The sequence below is a fragment of the Physella acuta genome, unplaced genomic scaffold, assembly GCF_028476545.2.
Source record: "Physella acuta isolate Inbredline_101_S28 unplaced genomic scaffold, ASM2847654v3 ptg000282l, whole genome shotgun sequence".
In the NCBI taxonomy this organism is placed as follows: domain Eukaryota; kingdom Metazoa; phylum Mollusca; class Gastropoda; family Physidae; genus Physella; species Physella acuta.
The window spans coordinates 117,051-144,265 of record NW_026731801.1 but is presented as its reverse complement, the minus strand read 5'-3'; the positions used below and the strand labels follow the sequence as shown (position 1 = coordinate 144,265).

Below are 27,215 nucleotides of genomic sequence, written 5' to 3'. Positions count from 1 at the left end.
ATGCCCACTGACCAACAGACTTACATTGTTCTCCTTGAGTATAACCCTGACACCATGATTAGAGATGATCAAATTCACTGCCTTGCTGTCCTTAGCATTCTGGAGAAGATATTCAAACAAGGGTTCATTTAAATAATTAGAGAGATTGCAATCAGCACATTACTTTAGATGCTTCAGTATGATAATGGTCTTAAAATTATTTTTTTTATTACACACAATGATATAAAAAGATTATACGATTCACTGTCTTATTTGTTAAATTTTTATTATTTTGTAAATGTATTGAAAAATCATTGTGGGTTCAATAAAAAAAAAATTGATAGTTATTAATTCATTTATTTAGTTACACCTATTTGAAAAGGGTTCGTAAAGATCTTTTTGAAATCACACCAACAAAACTATTTCAGGAACAAATCTTATGTCGCCTGCACATAGAAGGGACCACAAACCTTACGGTAACTAATTAGATTAAAAAGTTAATGTTACGTTACACGCACTGCATTACTAATTTATCAGGGGCGATGGTCTATACCAGGGGTCGGCAACCTGCGGCTCGCGAGCCGCATGCGGCTCTTTTGATATCAAGATGCGGCTCTCCAGCTCCTTGAACAAATACTAATAATCTTAATAAAAAAATAAAATGTTTGAAATAAAAAAAATGTTAGTGGCTCTTTAAAACCAGGGAAATTTTGAAAATTGTAACTTTTGGCTCTTCAGCTTCAAAAGGTTGCCGACCCCTGGTCTATACGAAACGAGGGGAGGTAAGCACGAGAGTAAATTGTTTTTAAGCAGTTGTCTCTCTTAGATAACTTAGATATTTTTTCGTCTGACCTTGATAGGAAAGTTATAAAAAAATATTTCTAGTGTGGTTTCCTAACGTATGTTAGTACATTCATTATCAAACCATAAACAAATAAAAACTAGTATTATAAATTTACATTGAATTTGCTATTTGAGGATTATTTTATCTATACAAAACTCAATCATTTAAATCTGTATCAAAGAAAGATTTTTTTTTTTAGAAAAATACGGTCAACTTAACACTAGTTATTTTTCTCGAGATTATGATCAGTACAAACACGTAATCGCATGTAACTTCTGAGTTCAAATTAATTAGTATTTAAAGTACCAAAACGACAGGAGCTTGTAATCATAACGAGTGTCAAGCGGTAATAAAAAAATAATGCTACCACTATCAGAGTCTTGCCGTAATAAAAAAAAATCCCAACAGGTTGGCCTAGTCTGGCAGGAGATGCTGTGAGTCATCACCTGGGCCGTCGTGTTGGACCAACAGTGGGAATCTGTATTTATGAGCCAGAGAACTATTCTACAATACACAATGCTCACATCACACAACTCTTGGTTGTTATTACAACCATTTCTCACCCTGTTATACGTGAAAGTGATGAAATGATATATGTCTATCTATCTATCTATCTATTTATCATCTATCTATCTATCTATCTATCTATCTATCTATCTATCTATCTATCTATCTATCTATCTATCTATCTATCTATCTATCTATCTATCTATCTATCTATCTATCTATCTATCTATCTATCTATCTATCTATCTATCTATCTATCTATCTATCTATCTATCTATCTATCTATCTATCTATCTATCTATCTATCTATCTATCTATCTATCTATCTATCTATCTATCTATCTATCTATCTATCTATCTATCTATCCATCTATCTATATGCTTATATATACACATTTATATATATATATATATATATATATATATATATATATATATATATATATATATATATATATATATATATATCCACACACATACACACATAATACTTATATATACACACACACATATATATATATATATATATATATATATATATATATATATATATATATATATATATATATATATATATATATATATATATATATGTATATATGTATATATCTATAACTGCTGCCGTAGATTTCAGTTACGTGCTGACGTTTCACCTAATCCTCTAACATAGCCTACATCAAAGCTGGGTCACAGTGACACAACAAAGGGGCCATAACTCGATCCAAACATTCACAGCCCAGAGTTGCCAAATTGGAAACTTTTACACCCTTCTCTTAAATATTACCAAACAAGATCGATAAGTCAGGAAAAAAAATGGGTGGGTGGGGGTTGGGGTGAGCCAATCCTTTGACAAACACACGTACACGTATTTTCCGATGAACACATCTCCCATCGGACCTGGCCAGGCATGAAGCGTGCGAGTGAGATCAAACAGCTATCGCTCAGGTAAACTTGATCTAAATACCTGTTGTTTTCATCCACACAGCAGTGTCGGCATTTTTTTTGCACCTTTCCCCCCCCCCCCCCCCCTCACACAAAGAACAACAACTGGAGCAAGGACTGTAACTATTTCCTCCCCGCACCTAGCTAACACACTCAGCAAAAATCCCCCCCCCCCCGCCCTCTCCCCAACAAATCTCACCTAATAATATTTCCGACTCACTTTGAAGGGGGAGGTCAGGCACGTGTAGACGTCTGCCAACACTGATAAACTTCCGTATCTCAGACACTATTTCAGATAGCCACTTTTTACCCCCGTTATCTTTCATGCGGTCACGTGGTATGGGAAAAAAATTAACACGGGAAATGCTCGCTGTCTCTCTCTATATATATACCACCACACCCCTTCCATACTCATCACACATTACAAAATGGTCGTCTGATAATTAAAAAAAAAATTCAACCGACAATCACCTAACCCTCTACCATAGTACGATGAAGTTTTCGCAATTTTCTTTTAAATATTTCATTATTTATGAAACCAGTTTGATATTCGATCCTTAACGAAAGTCTGTCTGTTGAGTTTATTTTGGGAGACACTACATTTGAGGGGATCAAGCGATACCCCGAGAGAACAATTATTATTAATAAAAAATGAAGAAATACTTCATTAAATCTAACTACCGTTAACAGTTATTGCGGTAAAAATATGGGACAAATATAACTGACAATACAAGAAGCGAACTTGTCATAAAATTAAAGAAAAAAAAACTTGGCGCACTAGAAACACGTCACTGAATGATATGACAAAATATTAAGTACACACAAAAACGTAAATAACACGACACAAAATGACGTATGCAACAACGAGAGATGACGATGACAACACCAGATAAAAGGGCACGACACAAAATGACGTATACAACAACGAGAAATGACAAAGACCACCACCAGACAAAATGACGTAACATAAAATACGTATAATATCAACGAGAGATGACAATGACAACAACAGACAAAATGACATGACACAGAATGACGTATGCAACAACGAGAGATATGACAATGACGACACAAGACAAAATGACGTATACATCAACGGATGCCAAAGTCACAAGACATCATGACAAGACACAAACAATGGATGCCGATGAGGCCACCAGTTAACATGACGTGTACACTGACCCTCATGTGCTCAAGCTGTGCCTCCATCTGTCGTTCCCTCGCCTCTTTGTCACTCCCAGACACCGAAAATGTCCCGATGTACTGCAGAGAGAACAAATTTAATCAATACCATTGTTCACACAAACACATTCATTATCGTGGTTGTAACAGACAAAACTCACACCAAGAACTCATCAAATAATTTAAAAGTAAATCAACAATGTAACACCCATCATTTTGGTAAAGCCACATAGAAATCTAATGTTATAATTCTAATACTAGTTTTGTTTTATTTTATTCCTCTGGCTCTACACTGTGTATTTTTATGCTCATCTCGTTGAGACAATTTTGTAATCAACATTGCCTAATGGCGAGATGCAAATTGACAGGGGAGGGTGGAGAGAGGAGAAGAGGGGTGTGATGAGGATGCGAGAATTAGAAATAGGGTGAAAGAGAAACACGAGACAAAGGTCAAGGACGATGCCACATACTGGACATCCATGTACACGTATAGATGGCTAAAAATTAGCCCGATCAATACCAGAGACACGGAAAATATTTCCGAACGGAAATGAAGTTGGTGTGAATGGGTGGAGTAAAATAAGGGGCGGCGTTTTTTTTTTAATGGGTATAGATACTGGAGAAGGGGAGACATGGAGGGGACGGGATAGAATATGGAGATGGGTAAACTATCTGTATCTTTAAGTGTAGGGACTTTGTATTGTGTGTAGGGTAACATTACTGTGTGTAATGTCAGCTAGCACCACTGTAATGTCATGTAGCACCACTGTAATGTCATGTAGCACCACTGTATGTAATGTCAGGTAGCATCACTATGTAATGTCAGGTAGCAGCACTGTAATGTCAGGTAGAACCACTGTAATGTCAGGTAGAACCACTGTGTGTAATGTCATGTAGCACCACTGTATGTAATGTCAGGTAGCATCACTATGTAATGTCAGGTAGAACCACTGTATGTAATGTCAGGTAGAACCACTGTAATGTCATGTAGCACCACTGTATGTAATGCCAGGTACCACCACTGTATGTAATGTCAGGTAGCACCACTGTAATGTCAGGTACCACCACTGTAATGTCAGGTACCACCACTGTAATGTCAGGAAGCTACACGGTAATGTTATGTAGCACCACTGTGTAATGTCAGGTAGCACCACTGTAATGTCATGTAGCACCACTGTATGTAATGCCAGGTAGCACCACTGTATGTAATGTCAGGTACCACCACTGTAATGTCAGGAAGCTACACGGTAATGTTATGTAGCACCACTGTGTAATGTCAGGTAGCACCACTGTAATGTCATGTAGCACCACTGTATGTAATGTCAGCTAGCACCACTGTATGTAATGTCAGGTAGCACCACTGTATGTAATGTCAGGTAGCAGCACTGTAATGTCATGTACCACCACTGTAATGTCAGGTAGCACCACTGTATGTAATGTCAGGTAGCACCACTGTATGTAATGCCAGGTAGCTCCAATGTATGTTATGTCAGGTAGCATCACTGTAATGTCAGGTACCACCACTGTAATGTCAGGTAACAGCACTTTGTGTAATGTCAGGTAGCACTACTGTAATGTCAGGTAGCACCACTGTAATGTCAGGTAGCACCACTGTAATGTCAGGTAGCACCACTGTAATGTCAGGTAGCACCACTGTAATGTCAGGTACCACCACTGTAATGTCAGGTAGCACCAATGTAATGTCAGGTAGCACCACTGTAATGTCAGGTACCACCACTGTATGTAATGTCAGGTAGCACCACTGTAATGTCAGGTACCACCACTGTAATGTCAGGTAGCACCAATGTAATGTCAGGTAGCACCACTGTATGTAATGTCAGGTAGCACCACTGTATGTAATGTCAGGTAGCACCACTGTAATGTCAGGTAGCACCACTGTTATGTCAGGTAGCACCACCGTTATGTCAGGTAGCACCACTGTTATGTCAGGTAGCAGCAATGTGTGTAATGTCAGGTAGCACCACTGTAATGTCAGGTAGCACCACTGTAATGTCAGGTAGCAGCACTGTAATGTCAGGTAGCACCACTGTGTGTAATGGCAGGCAGTAACACTATGTGTCGGGGTAGCACGACACTTGTACTGATAGTGTTAGAACCGACAAAACTGAAGACACGGGAAGCCATGCACGTACGCACTCACTCACGCACACACACATACACTCACGCACGCACACACACGCGCGTTTCCATCCATTTCTTTCAATTATCGAGACACTCAGCTCAATTTTGGCACGAGATTCAGAAATCCATTGGATTTTAAACCTGCGTCTCACAACTCTATTCCCACCACCATCTAAAAAAATATGTTTCACGTTGCTTGTTTTTTTATTTTATTTTTTTTTTAATCACAATTTCGTTATTTTCTGAAGTTATTGATAAATTGAGTTACCTCTCCTTTTGACATACCACGTAGGTTACACCGTGTGGCATTTGGTTATTTTATATGAGTTAAAATTAAAATATTTATACAAAACAATTTGAACAATGTAGCATGAAACCAGGCAATGGAGGCAAAAAGTCTGAACAAGAAATAAGGAGTCATTTTGAGAAAATGGTGGAGGTGGAGAATTATGAACATGGAATATGGGAGGCCATTCTGAAGGAGCAATATGGGAGGCCATTCTGAAGGAGCAATATGGGAGGCCATTCTGAAGGAGCAATATGGGAGGCCATTCTGAAGGAGCAATATTGGAGGCCATTCTGAATGAGCAATATGGTAGGCCATTCTGAAGGAGCAATATTGGAGGCCATTCTGAAGGAGCAATATGGGAGGCCATTCTGAAGGAGCAATATGGGAGGCCATTCTGAAGGAGCAATATGGGAGGCCATTCTGAAGGAGCAATATGGGAGGCCATTCTGAAGGAGCAATATGGCAAGCCATTCTGAAGGAGCGATATGGGAGGCCATTCTGAAGGAGCAATATGGGAGGCCATTCTGAAGGAGCAATATGGGAGGCCATTCTGAAGGAGCAATATGGTAGGCCATTCTGAAGGAGCAATATGGGAGGCCATTCTGAAGGAGCGATATGGGAGGCCATTCTGAAGGAGCAATATGGGAGGCCATTCTGAAGGAGCAATATGGGAGGCCATTCTGAAGGAGCAATATGGTAGGCCATTCTGAAGGAGCAATATTGGAGGCCATTCTGAAGGAGCAATATGGTAGGCCATTCTGAAGGAGCGATGGCCATTCTGAAGGAGCAATATGGGAGGCCATTCTGAAGTAGCAATATGGGAGGCCATTCTGAAGGAGCAATATGGTAGGCCATTCTGAAGGAGCAATATTGGAGGCCATTCTGAAGGAGCAATATGGTAGGCCATTCTGAAGGAGCGATGGCCCTTCTGAAGGAGCAATATGGGAGGCCATTCTGAAGGAGCAATATGGGAGGCCATTCTGAAGGAGCGATGGCCATTCTGAAGGAGCAATATGGGAGGCCATTCTGAAGGAGCAATATGGGAGGCCATTCTGAAGGAGCAATATGGGAGGCCATTCTGAAGGAGCAATATGGGAGGCCATTCTGAAGGAGCGATTGCCATTCTGAAGGAGCAATATGGGAAGCCATTCTGAAGGAGCAATATAGGAGGCCATTCTGAAGGAGCGATGGCCATTCTGAAGGAGCAATATAGGAGGCCATTCTGAAGGAGCGATGGCCATTCTGAAGGAGCAATATGGGAGGCCATTCTGAAGGAGCGATGGCCATTCTGAAGGAGCAATATGGGAGGCCATTCTGAAGGAGCAATATGGGAGGCCATTATGAAGGAGCAATATGGGAGGCCATTCTGAAGGAGCAATATGGGAGGCCATTCTGAAGGAGCAATATGGGAAGCCATTCTGAAGGAGCAAATATTAGAGGCCATTCTCCACAGGCGAACCGGCCTGACATTCTAAAAAAGTAAAACGGGCAGACACTCTACTTGACTGAATTAAATCACGAGCCAGTGAAATGTTGGCGTTAAGATTTCTGTGAGAGAAATTGACACTTTCCACTTCCGTCTTCAACATTTTGGCAGTCACAGTTAGACACAGAAAATGTATTTGAAAGTACTTCCATTCTATTCCCATCCTTTATATCTCTCTCCCTAAACTCCCTAAAAAAACCAATCGCTTCCAAACGAAAAAAAAAAAAGAGAGACGGAATTAAAATTGATTTGCACTCCAACGGTTGAACACTTGTGTGGGTATTTTTAGCCCAGCTTATCGACGCGCAAGCTGCTCAGGCCGTGAACTAGTCGAGTTTATGGACACAAATAACGGTCTACCCCCCCCCCCTCCCCCGCCTTAAGTTCGGGCCTGATCAATGGCTCCCCTGCCCTAAACCAACATAGACATACGGAGGGCTGGAGTTACGTATCCTGCACAATGATGACAGACGTTGGCAAATATTTCAACAAGAGACCATTTTATAAATCAAGATTCTGGTTAGAGGGGGAAAAAATATATATACGTATGCATCAATAGAGCATGTGCTACTGGTTAGTGTTAGTTACATTTGAACAAAAACTACCCAGGATGCCTAGTACTCCATTATGGTGTTAACATACATGTGATATATGTGAAGGCTCAAAGACTAGAATTGATTACAAACACAATGATACACAAAATATTCTACATTATTATAACTTGAAATTCGAACAAAGCTCATGTACCAACAAAGACAACACCCACCGAAGTCCATGGTAAGGTACAACACTACAATGTCTACTGAATGTTCGCATTTCTCAAAAAGAACAAATCAGCTCTTGCTAGAAACACAATTAACAGATTTAGACATTCTCTGATGTACCATGCTCAAATAGCACAGACTTCTCTTGTTAGAAACACAACTAACAGATTTAGACATTCTCTGATGTACCATGCTCAAATAGCACAGACTTCTCTTGTTAGAAACACAACTAACAGATTTAGACATTCTCTGATGTACCATGCTCAAATAGCACAGACTTCTCTTGTTAGAAACACGACTAACAGATTTAGACATTCTCTGATGTACCATGCTCAAATAGAACAAATCAGCTCTTGCTAGAAACACAACTAACAGATTTAGATATTCTCTGGTGTACCATGCTCAAATAGCACAGACCAGTTCTTGCTAGAAACACAACTAACAGATTTAGACATTCTCTGATGTAACATGCTCAAATAGCGCAGACCAGTTCTTGCTAGAAACACAACAGAACTAACAGATTTAGACATTCTCTGATGTACCATGCTCAAACAGATTTAGACATTCTCTGATGTACCATGCTCAAACAGATTTAGACATTCTCTGATGTACCATGCTCAAACAGATTTAGACATTCTCTGATGTATCATGCTCAAATAGCACAGACCAGCTCTTGCTAGAAAATCGCCGAATTATTCAACCAGACACATTATCAAGTAACGAGATGGACCATTTATGTTTATGGATGGTACTTTGCCGCTATGGTCTATCAGATGACATTGAGACTGGCCGCCGACATCAACAGTTTGATGGCGTATACTTTTAGCATTAAGGGTTAGGGCTGGGCTTATATAGTTTTAGGTCTAGCGATAGTGTGTTTCGCTGGGTATTGATATGGTAAATAGCGAGGGAGGAAGAGGAATACAGAGCAATGGCTGATGAGTACTTTTTAACAGAAACATACTCTTTTTAGTTAAATGATTGACATTAAAATAATACTAAAAGTTCCAGGGCTTAAGGATTGGTGATTAATTTTATACATCTTTTAAAAATCTTTTGCCCCACTTTTTTTAGGGGGAGGGGGGTATCCCAGACTACAAGATAAATGATTATGCTAATTAATAAGGTTTTTTTTTTTTTAAACAACTAATTGCTTTAATATATTCTCAAGCAAGTGTTGAGTGATAAATATTCGTTTGGTTGCAAAAGTAATGAGATTTTCCTCCCACTATCAGATAGCAGCATCAGATACAACACGGCACGAATTCATTAGCGCGGCCCAAATGGATGTAACTGGTTAGCTGACTGGTTACACTGTACAGTCCAACACGCTACAGGCGAAACTGGGACAATGTGCTACAGGTAAACATATGTCACCAGCTAGAGATAGCATCAAGAAGTGAGTCCCAGATAGTCACATTCTTGCTCGTCCTACATAGTAGATCTACTCCCCAGATGTAGTTGATGCCAGGGTTACTTCAGGCTGGGGGGTGGCGGGGTAATGAGAAAACTTGGCTTCTGGTTTTACAGTCGATACACCTAGGGCCCGGGGGAGATAGACTGACTTACTGGGTCAGATAAAAGCTGACGTCTTCTGTAGTTATCACGCATGTCACTCACGGTTCCAGCGCCTGCTTATGTTCAGCTTGAACCTGATGCTGAGGTAGCACCAGTTGATCCGTTAGTTTACTGGCAGTTAAGGTAGCCAGGGGTATAAAGTCACATTTTAGGGTAAAGCCACATTCTAGGGTAGTCACATTCTAGGGTAACATCACATTCCAGGGTAGTCACATTCTAGGGTAGTCACATTCTAGGGTAAAGTCACATTCTAGGGTAGTCACATTCTAGGGTAAAGTCACATTCTAGGGTAGTCACATTCTAGGGTAAAATCACATTCTAGGGTAAAATCACATTCTAGGGTAAAAATCACATTATAGGGTATAAAGTCCCATTCTAGAGATTAAGTCATATTCCAGTGGAAAAATCAAACTCTAGGGGTAGAGTCACAATTTCAGGTTAACGGTAGCATGTCACAGTTTAGAGCAGGGGTTTCTAACCCCGTGCCCGCGGGCGCCAAGGCGCCCGCCGAACGATTCGTATGTGCCCGCCTCTCACTATGACAGAGACAGAATTTTTTTCATAAACATTATTGAAAGGTTGAAGGGGATGGAAATCGAAAGTTTGAGGGGGGGGGGGGGGTGCAAATAAAAAATTTGAGGGGGGTGCAAATCGAAAGTTTGAGGGGGGGGGGGTGCAAATCGAAAGTTTTGTCCCCGGGTAACGGGAAGGGTCGCTACGCCTCTGGAAGGAGTTTGTCGATTTTAAATAGGTGGTGCCCGCCACCCCACCGATATTTTAGAATGTGCTCTAGAGTAAAAAAAAAGGTTGGGAACCCCTGGTTTAGAGGCACAGTGGTCTTCATTCTACCGGGACGGGGGGTTGTCAAATTTGAAAGGAAACATTTCTCCATCCTCCCGGCAGGACTGTTAAAGCGAAGCATGGACTGTGGGGCTCACAAAGGCCCAACTGAAGAGAGCCAAAATAGTTACTTGTTCATCAGTCACATCAACATGTTACTGTAGTCACATGTTAGGAACAAAGTTACGTTTTAAAGGTAAAGTCGTGGGACGGCGTGGTCGAATGGCAGCGTTTGGCTGCTAGCTCGAAGTTCGGATCTAGGTTCAGACTTCTGACTAAAGGACGTCAATGAGTCCACCCAGCTCTGATGAGTACCTGACTTACGTTGGGGAAAGTAAAGGCGGCTGGTCACCATCGTTTGATATGCCTAGGTCAAGAAACACATGAACTCATGAGCTTAACTTAGATAGAGTCACATGTCATGTTCCCTAAGAAAGCAACTCCACATTGAGGAGTTTCACAGCCCAATCGATCAACAAAGAAACCATCCTTAAATACCCCACTAAACATGTGTACTATCAGCCACAGAAACCATCCTTCTATACCTCTTCAATGCTATCAGCCACAGAAACCAAACTTCTGTTCCCCTCTATAGATGGGTGCTATAAGCCACAGCAATCATCCTTCCATACCCCACTATACATCTATATCAAGCAGACAGCTGCTGTAATACCAGCAAAAATGTTTCCACACCGACTCAATGACCAGTGATGAATGAAATAAAAATCAACGACCGCATGACTTGCCCTGGCCGCTCCCCCCACAGGACGACCAGTCATATGGTACACACGGGAGTGGCAATCAATCGCGGCGCTGTCATCTCAATCTGATTGTTACACCGGCCTGGACATTCTATCGTCTTCTTTCGTTTAGACTACACCCCTTTACTGTTGTCTCTATCGATTGTTCCAGCCTAACTCTTCCTGCTAAGCTAAAACACTCGGTGGCACGCATCACGTCACCCGAAATGGGAGTAATTAGATTACGTGGAGAGTATTACCGCCATTTTTAATTGGAGCACAATAAAAAGAAAAATAATACGAGAATTAGGAGAGGATGGAGCTAAAATTATCCCATACATAATAACATATTTGTCAAAAAAAATATATTGAAGAATAGGATTAAGATGGCTAGAAATATAGCATACCCGAGACAACATCAGATTATAGACATTGGCTAGCGCTAGACTAGAATTAAAACATACAAGTATAGCCGGGTCTAAACTAGCGTTACAGATATAACTATGGCTAGCATTACAAACAGACAAAATATTAGTACTGTGATAACGGCAGAGGGAGATAAATGATGCAGGTACCAGACAGAAATAAATCAATACACGACAAACCACAATTACCCATCAGAGGGCACGGCGGTACAAGGACATCCACAAGATCTTTTTTTAATACAGTAAATACCCAACCTTGGTGGGTTACACCTATGATAATAGCAGCAATCTTCGCAGTCGAATGTATTTAAAATACGTGGAAATAACCACGTTCTATTCTGAATATAGCATCCATGTACCGTTCGATTAGCGATAATCAAAGGTTACATTTTTTTTTCTCTACGTGGAGGAAAGGAGTGGGGTTGGGGGAGCACGGTGGAGGGGGGGGGGGGCTGCTGACAAATGGCTACATTTAGTAAAACTTAGGGGTACAATCAAACGTGTAATGAACTTAGACCTCATCACTGTCGACTCTTGTAAATTGCAGGGAACGGTATTTTTAAGAGAAATCTATTCAATTCTGTACCTAATGAATGGGAGGGCTGACATAGCCATAGCAAAGGGCCCTCTTGATTTCAAGACCTCAAAAATAATGAAATAGGAAATAAAGGACGCACATTTTAAAAAAGCAAACACAAAAGTACATTCGGTTTGTGAATCGTTCTTTAATTAAGTATTATTCACACGTCTTTCTTCATTCTACACTGCCCAACTGATACGTTTAATCCGATCGCGTTAACTGTTAGATACAAAAAATCATTTAGCCTTCAATGAAAATTTAAAAGCCTTAAAAGAATCAGCACTTCAATCATAGCAACAGCTATCAATGGAATTGGAGAGGAATAAAAAAAGGAACAAATGACATTTCTCAATGTTGTTATCACGCAGGGGAAAGACAGCGCGGAAACATCAGACATGTATTCAACATGGTTGATTTCACGAAACATCAGGCATGTATTCAGCGTGGTTGATTTCACGCTAAGGTTCTGCAATCTCAGCCTTTTAGTAATTCAGCTCCACGTTACAGAAAATGGACTTTATAATAAAATACTTTAAAAAACTTTTTAAAAAACCACGTTTTTCTTGTGGACTAAAAAGTAGAAAATAAATTTTTCTTTTGTGCTTCCTCGAGCTGTGCAGGTTCTTGTGATGACTGACAAAAAACGTGGGTCGGGCAGATGGGTCGGGAAATTTGATGGTGAACGTACCCACGTTTTTTGTCAGTCATCACAATCTAATGACTTGATTAAGTATGAATTGACTAAGTGTTTATAAATACACGGACTAAAAATATTGAGCGACCAGGATTCGAACCTGGGTTGTCGCGGCCACAACGCGAAGTACTAACCACTATACGATCACGGCCAGCGCGCTCACATCGATTGGGGCCGAAGTAACTGTGTCAACAGGCCTCCAGTCTTGTCGGTATCTTTAGAAATCATGTCCTCAATTTTATGGTCCTTGGGGCGTAATTAAATTAAGCTAATTACGGTCTCTAATTGCTAGTTTTTATGATTGCATCTGAAATTGTTAGGCGAAAGTAGCCTGTATGCCAAATTTCAGATCTCTAGAGCAATCAGAAGTGGGCTAATTTTTGATGTCAATTTTAACAACAAACACATCCACAAACGCGAAGCTGAGTTAAGAAAAACGTGTTAAAAAATAAAACAAAAAACTACGAGCGTGAATGTTTAGGGTGGAACGTTTTTAATCATAGGATTATTCCTGACTAGTTCTCAACATTGCATTAAAGGATTTGAATGATAAAATGCTAAAACCGATTAAATAAAAGATTAACGCCGTAAGCAGATCTAACCTTTCAGTGTTTCTGGGCTGGTTGTCAATATGGAATAGATTTTTGTTATTATAAAATTAATAAATTTTTACTACCATGAATTACAACTAGGAAAAGCAGGTCAAAACACTTTTGCCGCCCTAAATAATGTCACAAATGTTTACGGAACCGAATTAAAGGCTACATTTTAGTTTTGATACCTCGTGTACAAATCTTTAGAAAAACATGCATTCGAGTGCACTAAAAACTAGGTAAAAATAAATTTACCTAAGCTATAATAGTGAAATAAAAAACGTTGGTCGCAAAATGTATTGATAAAGTTTATAAAGCGAGTAATTATATTTTTTTTAAAAGATTCGACTGCAAATTTTGAAAGAAATCGCTGCATTAGAAATGGGTCAATAAAAATTTGCAAGATTTGACCACCAACAGACATCAATTATGGCCAAAGTAAAAGCTTGTAAATAAACACCTATCTTATGTTGCTATTCTAACAGAAACGAGCCGGGTTTATTAATTTCAAGAGTCTGTGATAGCAGTCTTGTGGGCCTCTGGTACCACAAGTGACAGTCCTAACAGACAAACAAAAATACCCCACCTTCGACTTAACAACACGTGGGACTGCTTGCAAGTTTTCCATAATAACATCTGCCTATTTAGCTTCAGTGATTATAATACAGCTATTTATAATTTTTTGCGTCAACTAAATAATAGCTATAAATAGTATGACCTCGTTGATACCTAAAACAAAAACAGATTGGAAGAATGTTTTCATAATGGTAAAGTGCAAAACCATGTCTAAAAAGGTCACAGGCAAGGGATAAATTTATCTCCCAGCACGTGATAAACAGGAAACTACTTAACGCGACTCTGGTCATCGGTGTTAATGAGTTGACACTGGTTGACATGACCTGACCTGCATCAAAAGTATTTTTAGCCAAACACGTTCGTATATTCAAGATTGAAATCGTGTGTGTTTTTGGTAGTACTCTATTCCGAACACCCAGATGTTTGAAAACAGACGAGCAACTATGTTTGGTAGACCAGGATGTTTTACTGTAGCAGATAGAGTAATCTACAGCCAGCCAGAAAAAAAAAAAGATGAGTGATATGACAAATTTGTGTAATTTAACGTTATCATTTCGCAGGCTGTATAAAGGCCAGTAAAAACTGTGTCAAGGTCACACTAGTATAGTGGCTCTATAAAAAAAAAAGCGGAAATAATTCTGAAATTCTTAACCCAGTTTGGGATCGCTGATGAAATGGTCTCCACACAGAGTTGTATTACAAGGAATTATTAACCCTCCAAAAAAAAAAAAAAAAACCGTGGTACTAACATGTACCATTATGGTACTTTAAAGTCATCTCGCATTACTCAAAAACCCGTCATGCATTCTTAGTCATCTCTCATTTCTCTACTTTTAATCAACAACTATACATTATATTTATAGTTATCTCCCATTTCGCTCATGCACCGTTCTACATCCTTAGACATCTCGCATTTCCCCACGTACCATGCGTCGTTGTACAATCAAGTTATCTCTCCCCAAGTGTTATCACATAATCAGTCGCACATTATGAAGGGCCTTGTTTTCTACAACCATTGTACTTGAGCACAACTGAATAGCCGCACTCGTGTGGCGAGTCTAGTGAAGAAATTAAACACTTAACCTTTAACCCCAGACCGCTGGCAATGGTTGACTTATCGGACAGAGATAGAAGGTCTAGTAGCTATCAGATTTGTTGCAGTTAATCAATCAAAGATTAACAAGATTTACAAGAAAAGTGCTTGAGTTTATCAAGTATTCTATTAATAAATATCTAAGTGAGTCGACAACAGTGATGTGATGTTCTATTTTTAGCTTTTTGTTTTGATGGCGAGCAGGTTAAATTTAGAGGAGAATGGGGTCGGCCTTGTGGGTGAGCTAGTATCTGTCAATGTGTGGTCAGGTTTCTATTGTTAGGTTGCCAGGTTGTGGACTCAGCGCCAGGGCCGCTATCTCTGCATGCCCAGCCCGTGGTGTGAACAATAACGTGGGTTATCTTCTTAACGTAATCAGGGGAGGCGATTCAAGTTACAAGGGGAGAAAACAATCGTGATCCACACACTAATTCACACGAATAGATATCATTTACATTTTTACACGTTGAAAACTAAGATTAATTCATAACATCGCTTTTCGCAGTCATTCAAAAGATATTATCAAATTAATAAAGGGTTTAACACAACGGTATGAGATGTTATTAGTTAGTTTAATTACTACACAGCAAACACTACAAACTCTTTTATACCAAAGATGACAGTATAAATCAATGCCATCCCATTTTGTTTAAGGATGCTGTCTTTAAGTGTGATACTGACATCTCAGGAAAACGGCCACGTGTCACTTTTCAGTCGGATTTTTATTATAGTAAAAATCTAAAGATAATCACGGAGACATACAGGGTGCCACTATTGACATTGGGGTTTAAGTTTAAAAGACTGAATACAAGCTTTAATACTGTCGAGTCCGACAGGCGAAGAAGAAAACTAATACGAAACAAAGCTTCGAATAGAAAACACCACGAGACAGCACGTATGGCGTCTTAACCTCCAACCTCGCCTACATGTCAAGAATTCAAGGAAAAAAATAAACAATATCAAACATACAACTAGGAATTACGCGACAATGGTGTTGCTTCTAAAGTTTTCGTGTGAATATCAAATTTAAAAGAACTTAAAGGGAATTAACTCTAATCTTGTTGTGGCCTTGATTTCTTTTTTAAAGTAAGAAAACTCAGAACATTAAAACAATCGCTGAAGTAAGACAAGATGCTTAACTTTAAAAAATAAATATGAGAAAATAATTACTGGTATTCATGTGATACATCGAGGTCAAGTATCTTGATATACTCTTGTATTAACAACCGCTTCTCGGCAATCTCCAGCGATGGGTGTAATACGAGGGGGACGATTCCAATCACGAACGGCTAATCGTTCAAATAGTCCCATAGCACGTGTTCGCTGGCAGTTGATAGAGTGACTAATGGCAGGATTGACAGATTAGCTAATGGTCAGACACAATCAACGGGATTAATCTCAACTCTTTGGGGTATCCCATCATGTGCCAGTAGACAAGATCTACATCGCGTGATGACATTTACCCTTCAATATGTATGTGTGTGTATGCAAGTGTGTATGCAAGGATGTATATCTATGTGTATGTGGGAGCCTGTCTGGGTGTTTATGTAAGCATTGCATTCATGGGTGCAAGTGTGCGTATGTATGTATGTATGTATGTATGTATGTATGTATGTATGTATGTATGTATGTATGTATGTATGTATGTATGTATGTATGTATGTATGTATGTATGTATGTATGCATGCATGCATGCATGCATGTATGTATGTATGTATGTATGTATGTATGTATGAATGTATGTATGTATGTATGTATGTATGTATGTATGTATGTATGTATGTATGTATGTATGTATGTATGTATGTATGTATGTATGTATGTATTTATTTAGTGTTTGTAAGATATATATCAGTTATAAATTATACATACGGTATACAAATATATTTATTTATATGTATATAAAAATATAAAGGCTGGTTTGACATTTTATTAGCAGCGTAAAAAAAAATTCTGGAATTAAACTATTTTAAACGCGGCAGTAGAGGCCCCCGGCTCTTGACAAGCTGTCACAGGGGGAATCGAGATGAACATAAATTATCGGAGAAGTTCATCCTCAGCCTGCCATGGAAGCCGAGAGCAGCTTTGTCCGATGTTGACTGGCGGGATGACACGAGCGCTCCCCCAAGTGCTGTACATAATGGGAGCGCTGGCCCCGGCGAGCAAGGGAGACAATCATTAAAAAACTTGCAGCCCGCGGCGAGAAAACAAAATCAAAGACACGGAGACAATTTTGAGATCGAAGATTCTTTTCAACGTGTGGGGGGAAAGACCATCCAACGTTGTTTGCAGTAGGCAAGGAACTAACAGTTGTAACAGAAATAGTGCTGGTTTATTCGCACCCATTAACTGTATGTAAATAGAACAGAAGTCGATGAAGGAGAACAGACTTGCTCATAGTTTAATATACACTAATATAATGATGTACTCCAGCGCATAAGACATTCTGATAGAACAGAACCTGAACACTCTCAGGGATTATATTTTATACAACCTTCACGCCGTCTATTATGATGAAAGAAAAACGAATGTCTGTAGCAGATCAGGGAGCAGTGTTTAGGAAGGTTTTTTCTGCTTAACAAAATTTGTTGATCAAGTACACACATGAGGCTATTCACACAAGGGTAGAAAAATTAGGTTATTTAACCAGGTATAGAGAAATCAGGTGAATAGACAGGTACAATGAAAATACGTTATAACACCATGTACGATGAAATGGGTTACTTGATTACATACTATTAAAGATATAAATAATAGAGGTATTTGGCCTTGGGAAGTGGGGTAAGTGTATTTGACCAAGTACAACCAAAAACGTGTCTGACCAATTATAGCTAAAGAAAGTCTTTTATGATAGAACTAGCGACAATGTATTTGACTAAATACAACTGAAGAAAGTGTATTTGACCAAGTACAACTAAGCAAAACGTATTTGACCAAGTAGCTTACATCTAAGGAAAATATAACAAGAGGAATTGTATTTGAGCAAGTGCAACTAAAAAAGTTTATTCGGCCAAGTAGAATCTATGAAAGTGAACTTGTCCTAGTACAAATAGAAAGTTTATTTAGCCAAGTAGAAACTAAGAAAGTGTACTTGACCTAGTACAAATAGAAAGTTTATTTAGCCAAGTAGAAACTAAGAAAGTGTACTTGACCTAGTACACATAGAAGTGTATTTGGCCAAGTAGAATCTAAGAAAGTGTTCTTGACCTAGTACAAGTAGAGAAAGTTTATTTAGCCAAGTAGAATCTAAAAAGTGTACTTGACCTAGTACACATAGAGAAAGTTTATTTAGCCAAGTAGAATCTAAAAAGTGTACTTGACCTAGTACACATAGAGAAAGTTTATTTAGCCAAGTAGAATCTAAGAAAGTGTACTTGACCTAGTACACATAGAGAAAGTTTATTTAGCAAAGTAGAATCTAAGAAAGTGTACTTGACCCAGTACACACAGAGAAAGTGCCAAGCAGAGAGAAAGATAAGCCCGCCATTGTTGAGAAATGTAATTTGACGAGAGCCGCCCTCGTATCCGACAAGTGAGGGGTCAAGATGAATGGAAATTGTCACTTCCAGGCCAGTCCACGGCTACGTGGCTGGCATGCCTGCAACCCCCACACGTGGAATGCTGTCTATCTACACCGGTGCGGTACATTAGCCGTGTGAGGGGAGGCTGGGGGCCAATCAATTCCCAGCACGCTTTTGGATTGAACAAAGCGATAAATGGAATCAGGGCTTCATTAGAGCTGTGTTCGCGTCACAAAGAATTGGGAGTTGGCAATTGTGGGGTGGACGGAGAATAATGCGGTCGGATAAAGTGGGTGCAGATCCAAACAAAGATGAGGGTGTGGTGTAAACGGGTTGATTAGTCGGATCACACGCTCATCGAAGCTTGCACTGACAACGTTCACGGTGCAACTCGAAAAAACGAGCAAGGGTGTAACGAAACGTCTTTCTCAGAATGTTCGAGACGGAGGGAGGAGGAGAGAAAGAGAAGTGACGCAAGACAACTCTTACAATATGGTGAGCATCATTTTATCAAACGAGAAACTTTAACATAAGAAAAACATCACACGAACAAAAAAAAGACAACATCACAGGACCAACGCTACAAAACGACAACATCACAGGACCAACACCACTAGACGACAACATCACACGGCCAACATCATTATCAAACGACAAACTTTACCATAAGAAAAACATCACACGAACAAAAAATAAAATAAACGACAACATCAGAGGATCAACACTACAAGACGACAACATCACAGGACCAACACTACAAGACGACAGCATCACACGACCAATTATCCTCAGCGCTTACGTAAACCACCAACTCTCCCCCACAACATACTCAACCTCAAATAATTATACCACCATACAAAATAAAAGAGACGATGAAAGAGAAAAAGTGTTAAGCATTTCCATTTAAAACCTTAAAAAACCAGAGAGGCTAGACAGCACTAAATCTCCACACAGAAAAAAAAATTCTACAAGAAGCAATACATTAAGGCGAGATACACTCTCTGGACAAGTGAACGCGACAGACGAATCTATTAATTTGTCAGCACGCATTTTAGATATGTATTATCATCCAGGCTCTTAAACTAACAAGAAACTTGAACCCATCGCGATGAGTTTATTTCCGACCCAAGTTTATTTGTATACACAGAACATCAAGTTTAAACACGGCGACGTGTGGTGTTATTCTACAGGAGAAAACGGTGCCGGGCTGCTGAAATTATTCCATGCTAAATAATTGAAACATGTGACATTTCCTACATGACCTATGCACGTGCAAAATGGGTACATCGTCTGGAGGGTAAACTCACGTCCAAACACGCAGAGGCAAGTGCACGCATGAAATCTAAAAATAAGCTAACCTAGATTTATTATTAAAACTCCACTTGACAACTGCGGTGGCCGTGTGACATTATCAAAAATTAAATAGCGGTCGTTGGTTTAAAGACAATGCATTAGAGACATTAGATACACCAATATAAAATAAGATTTATTTCAACACTTTTCGGGATAAGCAGTCAGAAATTATGAATACAAAGTAACAACAGTAGACGTAGGTGACACGCGATAAAACAACAACTCAAAATCTGTAAAAAAAAAAAAAAAAAAAAAAAAAAAAAAAAAAATTTACGACATGAACCAAGACTATAAGGGGAACCCGGTCAGCACTTGCTCGGCAAGGAGATCGAATCCACCAAGAGGGAACAATTTTGTTGGGGGCTTGGTCTCGGAAGATGGCAACAAACAGCTATTTGGATGAATGAATGTGCTTCTTTTTAGCAAGAAAAGCAACCTGCTACTATAGAAAGAGTGAGACAAATGCTTATACAAGATGCTCTAGTGCAATATCAAATCTCAAACACAGTACTGATTCCTTAATATTTTTAGCAGAAATAATGTATGAAGGTCGTCAATCCCCGGTTAGCCAAACATTTCTTTGCTCCAATCTTATGTTTAGATAGCAGCTAATCAAGGGCTAGATAAGAAAAGGAAATGCATAAAAGACAGCTGATAAACTCATATGATTATATCACGGGATTTTTTTTGTTACTGGAAACTGGACATTACAAAAACTAGAAAATTATACACAAGATTTCATTTGAAAGGAGATAAAAGCCCCAGCCTTGAGAAATTAAAAATAGCGAATCTTGTGATGCGGCCGTTTTATGCACTAAAATGTTGATTAGCAATTAAACGATAATGAGAATGTTTGAAAGTATCTTTAAAGTCCATGCCAAGTCGCAGGTAGTGACTGCCGGGACGCCCCGGTGGGGTGAGTCATGAAGCGTGTCAAGGCGGCACACATTCCGTGATTGCACATGTCTAGTCTGCCGGTGCACCTGAGGGACGGTACAGAAAGGTAACCCACACCAGATGGGATCAAACCCTGCAGAACTAGGCATGGGTGAGCGGTTGGCAGTAACAAAAGGTGAGCTCGTGTTACTTTGTGCATACACACAAGGTGGAATCATGTTACTTTGTGTCACAGAGGCTTACAGTAACAAAATGTGGAGTCATGTTACAGAGGCTTACAGTAACAAAATGTGGAGTCATGTTACTTAGTGTCACAGAGGCTTACAGTAACAAAATGTGGAGTCATGTTACTTAGTGTCACAGAGACTTACAGTAACAAAATGTGGAGTCATGTTACAGAGGCTTACAGTAACAAAATGTGGAGTCATGTTACTTTGTGTCACAGAGACTTACAGTAACAAAATGTGGAGTCATGTTACAGAGGCTTACAGTAACAAAATGTGGAGTCATGTTACTTTGTGTCACAGAGACTTACAGTAACAAAATCTGGAGTCATGTTACTTTGTGTCACAGAGACTTACAGTAACAAAATGTGGAGTCATGTTACTTTGTGTCACAGAGGCTTACAGTAACAAAATGTGGAGTCATGTTACTTTGTGTCACAGAGACTTACAGTAACAAAATGTGGAGTCATGTTACTTTGTGTCACAGAGGCTTACAGTAACAAAATGTGGAGTCATGTTACTTTGTGTCACAGAGACTTACAGTAACAAAACGGTAGAATCGTGTTACTTTGTGTCACAGAGGCTTACAGTAACACAATGTGGAGTCATGTTACTTTGTGTCACAGAGACTTACAGTAACAAAACGGTAGAATCGTGTTACTTTGTGTCACAGAGGCTTACAGTAACAAAATGTGGAGTCATGTTACTTTGTGTCACAGAGGCTTACAGTAACAAACCGTGGAGTCATGTTACTTTGTGTCACAGAGACTTACAGTAACAAAATGTGGAGTCATGTTACTTTGTGTCACAGAGACTTACAGTAACAAAACGGTAGAATCGTGTTACTTTGTGTCACAGAGGCTTACAGTAACACAATGTGGAGTCATGTTACTTTGTGTCACAGAGACTTACAGTAACAAAACGGTAGAATCGTGTTACTTTGTGTCACAGAGGCTTACAGTAACAAAATGTGGAGTCATGTTACTTTGTGTCACAGAGACTTACAGTAACAAAACGGTAGAATCGTGTTACTTTGTGTCACAGAGACCGTCTTATTGTGCCAGATAGCACTTCCTATCTTTGTAACGCCCAACTTCCCAACAACACAAATCCATTAAAAATAAAACCAGACAAATATCCACCAGTATCTCAAGCTTCAGTCCCTTTGTTAAAAAACACTGGAACCACTGTCACTCCCCCACCCCCACCGGCCTCGACACGAACCAGCTCGCCTAACACACTAACCGCTTGTGGTCTATCTTTGGACAAACTGTTTACAGTGGAGTCAGAGTAGGATCTCTACACAAAGATGGGCCTGTGTGACGCCCCGGTGAGCCTACATATGTAATCTACCCGCTCAAACACAGCAGAAACATACACAAGTAGTCAGCCATAACAAAACGTACTGCAACCAGATCTTTGTTAACATTTCTTCTACACCGACCTTCAACAATCATATATTAGATCCGTGGGCTATTAGACCTATTGGCATACTCACGTTCGTTTAAAAAAGTATCGAATACTTGAACCCCATAACCTAACACTTACCTTAAGCCCGAGGGTTAGCGTATAGGTATCAGCGGTGTCCGCTGTACACTGTTTACAGGTACGGTACTTTTAGTTTATAGTACAATTTTTACAGGTAAGAGAATATTTTCGCTTGGCAGGGGGTGACGAATAAAGAACGAAATTCTTAACAGAAAAAGGAAAGGAAAGAAACCATGAATACATTCAAATAAAGAAAACAAAATTAACACATCAACCAAAGAAAAAAATATTGACACGTTCAAGAAAAGTAAGAAAATATGAACGCATCAACAAAGGAAAGAAAATTTGAATGGACTCAAGAAAGTAAACGCGTCTACGGTGAGAAAGAAAACCTGAACACATTAAAGGAAAGAAAGAAATTATGAACATAATCACTGAAAGAAGGAAAATATAAACATACGCAAAGACGGGGAGAAAATATGAACACAATTAAGGAAAGAAAAAAAAAACATATCTACATTAAATGGAAGAAAGAAAATATGAACATATTCAAATAAATAAAGAAAATATGACAACTTTCACTAATTTATAACTCATTAAAAAAAAAAACAGACACCTGTCTAAAGGTATGGTTACCCACATCATGTCAGTTGTATTTCTACTCAGTGTATTAAAAAAATGTACTGATTGGTAATGTGAAATAAGCGCTAGACGAGATGAAAGAAGGTCGGGGTGTGTGGGAACTGGGTCTGGTGGAACACTGGCCAGCTCCCGGCATGCCTCGTGTTCTAAACAAGTAAAGCTGATGAGGAATTTGTACCGCTTATACGGGGGGGTAAAATTAGGGGTTAAAAAATATGCATGGGTAAGGGAGAGAAAAAAAAAACCAGGCAACTAAAGGTTGTTTTAAACACTAGCTCACTTCCTTAGCAGACTCAGGTGAGTTTTGTGAAGGATGGGGAAGGGTGCTGGTGGTAATAAGTATCGCTGGCACGTTTATAAGCATGAGCCAAGTCTAGGAACTTTGATCAACTCCAGTCAAAAAGTGAGATGTATTTTTTTTTCATGCCTATTTTCCCATCTCGACTGCCGTGTGTTTTATGGTGCATGAATACATTGTTTTAACCACTACTACGACCACCACTACAACCACGGCACACTACAACCACGGTACACTACGACCACCACTACAACCACGGTACACTACGACCACCACTACAACCACGGTACACTACGACCACCACTACAACCACGGCACACTACAACCACGGTACACTACGACCACCACTACAACCACGGTACACAACGACCACCACTACAACCACGATACACTACGACCACCACTACAACCACGATACACTACGACCACCACTACAACCACGGTACACTACGATCACCACTACAACCACGGTACACTACGACCACCACTACAACAACGGTACACTACAACCACCACTACAACCACGGTACACTACGACCACCACTGCAACCACGGTACACTACGACCACCACTACAACCACGGCACACTACGACCACCACTACAACCACGGTACACTACGACCACAACTACAACCACGGCACACTACAACCACGGTACACTACGACCACCACTACAACCACGGTACACTACGACCACCACTACAAATACGGTACACTACGACCACCACTACAACCACGGTACACTACGACCACCACTACAACCACGGTACACTACGACCACCACTACAACCACGGCACACTACGACCACCACTACAACAACGGTACACTACAACCACCACTACAACCACGGTACACTACGACCACCACTGCAACCACGGTACACTACGACCACCACTACAACCACGGCACACTACGACCACCACTACAACCACGGTACACTACAACCACCACTACAACCACGGTACACTACGACCACCACTGCAACCACGGTACACTACGACCACCACTACAACCACGGCACACTACGACCACCACTACAACCATGGTACACTACGACCACCACTACAACCACGGTACACTACGACCACCACTACAACCACGGCACACAACGACCACCACTACAACAAAGGTACACTACAACCACGGTACACTACGACCACCACTGCAACCACGGTACACTACGACCACCACTACAACCACGGCACACTACGACCACCACTACAACCACGGTACACTACGACCACAACTACAACCACGGCACACTACAACCACCACTTCAAACACTACGACCACTACTACGAACACTACGACCACCACTACAAACACTCCGACCACCACTACAACCACGGTTCACAACGACCACCACAGTACAATCAGCTACTGCAACCAATCACCAGGAGCGTGAAGCTACGTTGGTCAAGCGTGTCTAACGACCGTGAGATGACTGCATGACATACCTGAGCGGTGACACACGTCACGGTGGGACAATACTTGACCGTGGAATATCTTACCACTGATTGAGGACCATTTCACTTTACACAACCCCTCCCCCCCCCCCCCCACACACACCAGCACACAACGGTGGGACAATACTTGACCGTGGAATATCTTACCGCTGATTGAGGGGCATTTCACTTTACACAACCCCTCCCCCACCCACCAGTACAGAAGCGCATACCTAACATACTAATAATACACTCCCTTAGCGCCAACGCTGGTAACAGTACTAACACTATAAGGGCTACTATGAATGTAAGCGAAACCGGTAGACAAAGAATTGGCAGCACAATAAAAGGTATACTGCTGGTGTTCGTGTACGCGATTGGTGCAGTTACCGAGGCCATAAAAATTCTTTAACCCTATCACGAATGTGTACCTGAACTAGACTAAAGGCAAGTTTAATGTAAGCTGTGAATCATAGGGGAATAAAAGCAATGTGCTGTTCTACAACTGAATTCAGGACTGACCCAGTGAACAGCCCAGAATAAAAGCGATGTGCTGTTCTACAACTGACAGCACTGACCCAGTGAACAGCCCAGAATAAAAACAATGTGCTGTTCTACAACTGACTTCAGCACTGACCCAGTGAAAAGCCCAGAATAAAAGCAATGTGCTGTTCTACAACTTACAGCACTAACCCAGTGAACAGCCCAGAATAAAAGCGATGTGCTGTCCTACAACTGACAGGACTGACCCAGTGAACAGCCCAGAATAAAAACAATGTGCTGTCCTACAACTGACTTCAGCACTAACCCAGTGAACAGCCCGACAGCACTAACCCAGTGAACAGTCCGACAGCACTGACCCAGTGAACAGCCTGACAGCACTGATCCAGTGAACAGCCCGACAGCACTAACCCAGTGAACAGCCCAGAATAAAAACAATGTGCTGTCCTACAACTGACTTCAGCACTAACCCAGTGAACAGTCCGACAGCACTAACCCAGTGAACAGCCCGACAGCACTAACCCAGTGAACAGCCCCGAGTTGAGCTGTTGTCACTGCGCTGTATTGAAATCAAACACTGCTCTACAAGCTGGCGTCTACAAAGAATGGGACTTGTATGAGGTCCTTTACCTCGAGCTCTAGTGTACGTTACTTTCAAACATGCCACAGATTGATGGCTGTTTGTCTTCATTTGCCCCCCCCCCCTCCCCACACACCCCTCTCCAAGACAATAGGGTAGGCCTTGAATGACTACGCACTTTTAAACGATTAAAAAAAACCTCACACTACTCCCCATTCGTTACATAAAGCATGTCACTAGAATTGCGTCACACAGCCTATCCACCGATTTCCCTAAAAATAAACTACAATTAGTTTTTTCTTACCCCCCCCCCCCCCTTGAAAGCAACACATGGTCACACCTCTCCCCCCCCCCCCCCCCAACCGACGTGTAACGTCATTCAAGAATGACTCCCCTACACATCATAATAATAGGACTAGTTGGCTAGTCTCCACCAAACTACGGACGTCCTACTAGACCACTGGACGCCACTAGTCGTGTCCTATCAATAGACCACTGGACCCTACCAGTCGTGTACTACCAATAGCCCACTGGACGCCACTAGTCGTGTCCTACCAATAGACGACTGGACGCCACTAGTCGTATCCTACCAATAGACGACTGGACGCCACTAGTCGTGTCCTACCAATAGATGACTGGACGCCACTAGTCGTGTCCTACCAATAGACGACTGGACGCCACTAGTCGTGTCCTTCCAAATAGACGACTGGCCGCCACTAGCCGTGTCCTACCAATAGACGACTGGTCGTGCCCTTCGATTAGTCCCCGCCACAACCAACCCCACGCAGTTACGTTGTTCCTATAATTAGAACACTGACAGACACCATGCTTAAAACATTAACAATGACAATGTGACCCCCAGACTAGAACAAACAACACCCAAACAGTATCCTATTTTTAACTGAGTTTCGTTCAGTGAACCAGCTGTAGACACGGTGATTAGAGCTTGAACCAACAGGCGAACAACCAGACAAACAAAGGACCAAACAGATGAATACGTTTGTTTAGGTC

General features: G+C 40.6%; 1 protein-coding gene across 1 annotated transcript in view; it reads right to left on the bottom strand.

Moving 5' to 3' along the window:
- Positions 1–27,215, bottom strand: part of LOC131939516 (uncharacterized) — a 69,244-nt gene that overhangs the window by 39,551 nt on the left and 2,478 nt on the right. Inside the window, exons 2-3 of the mRNA XM_059297855.1 lie at positions 3,455–3,535; positions 25–99 (exon numbers count right to left, since the gene is read on the bottom strand). Of these exons, the coding sequence (XP_059153838.1) occupies positions 25–99; positions 3,455–3,535 (156 nt within the window). The remainder of the gene's footprint in view (positions 1–24; positions 100–3,454; positions 3,536–27,215) is intronic.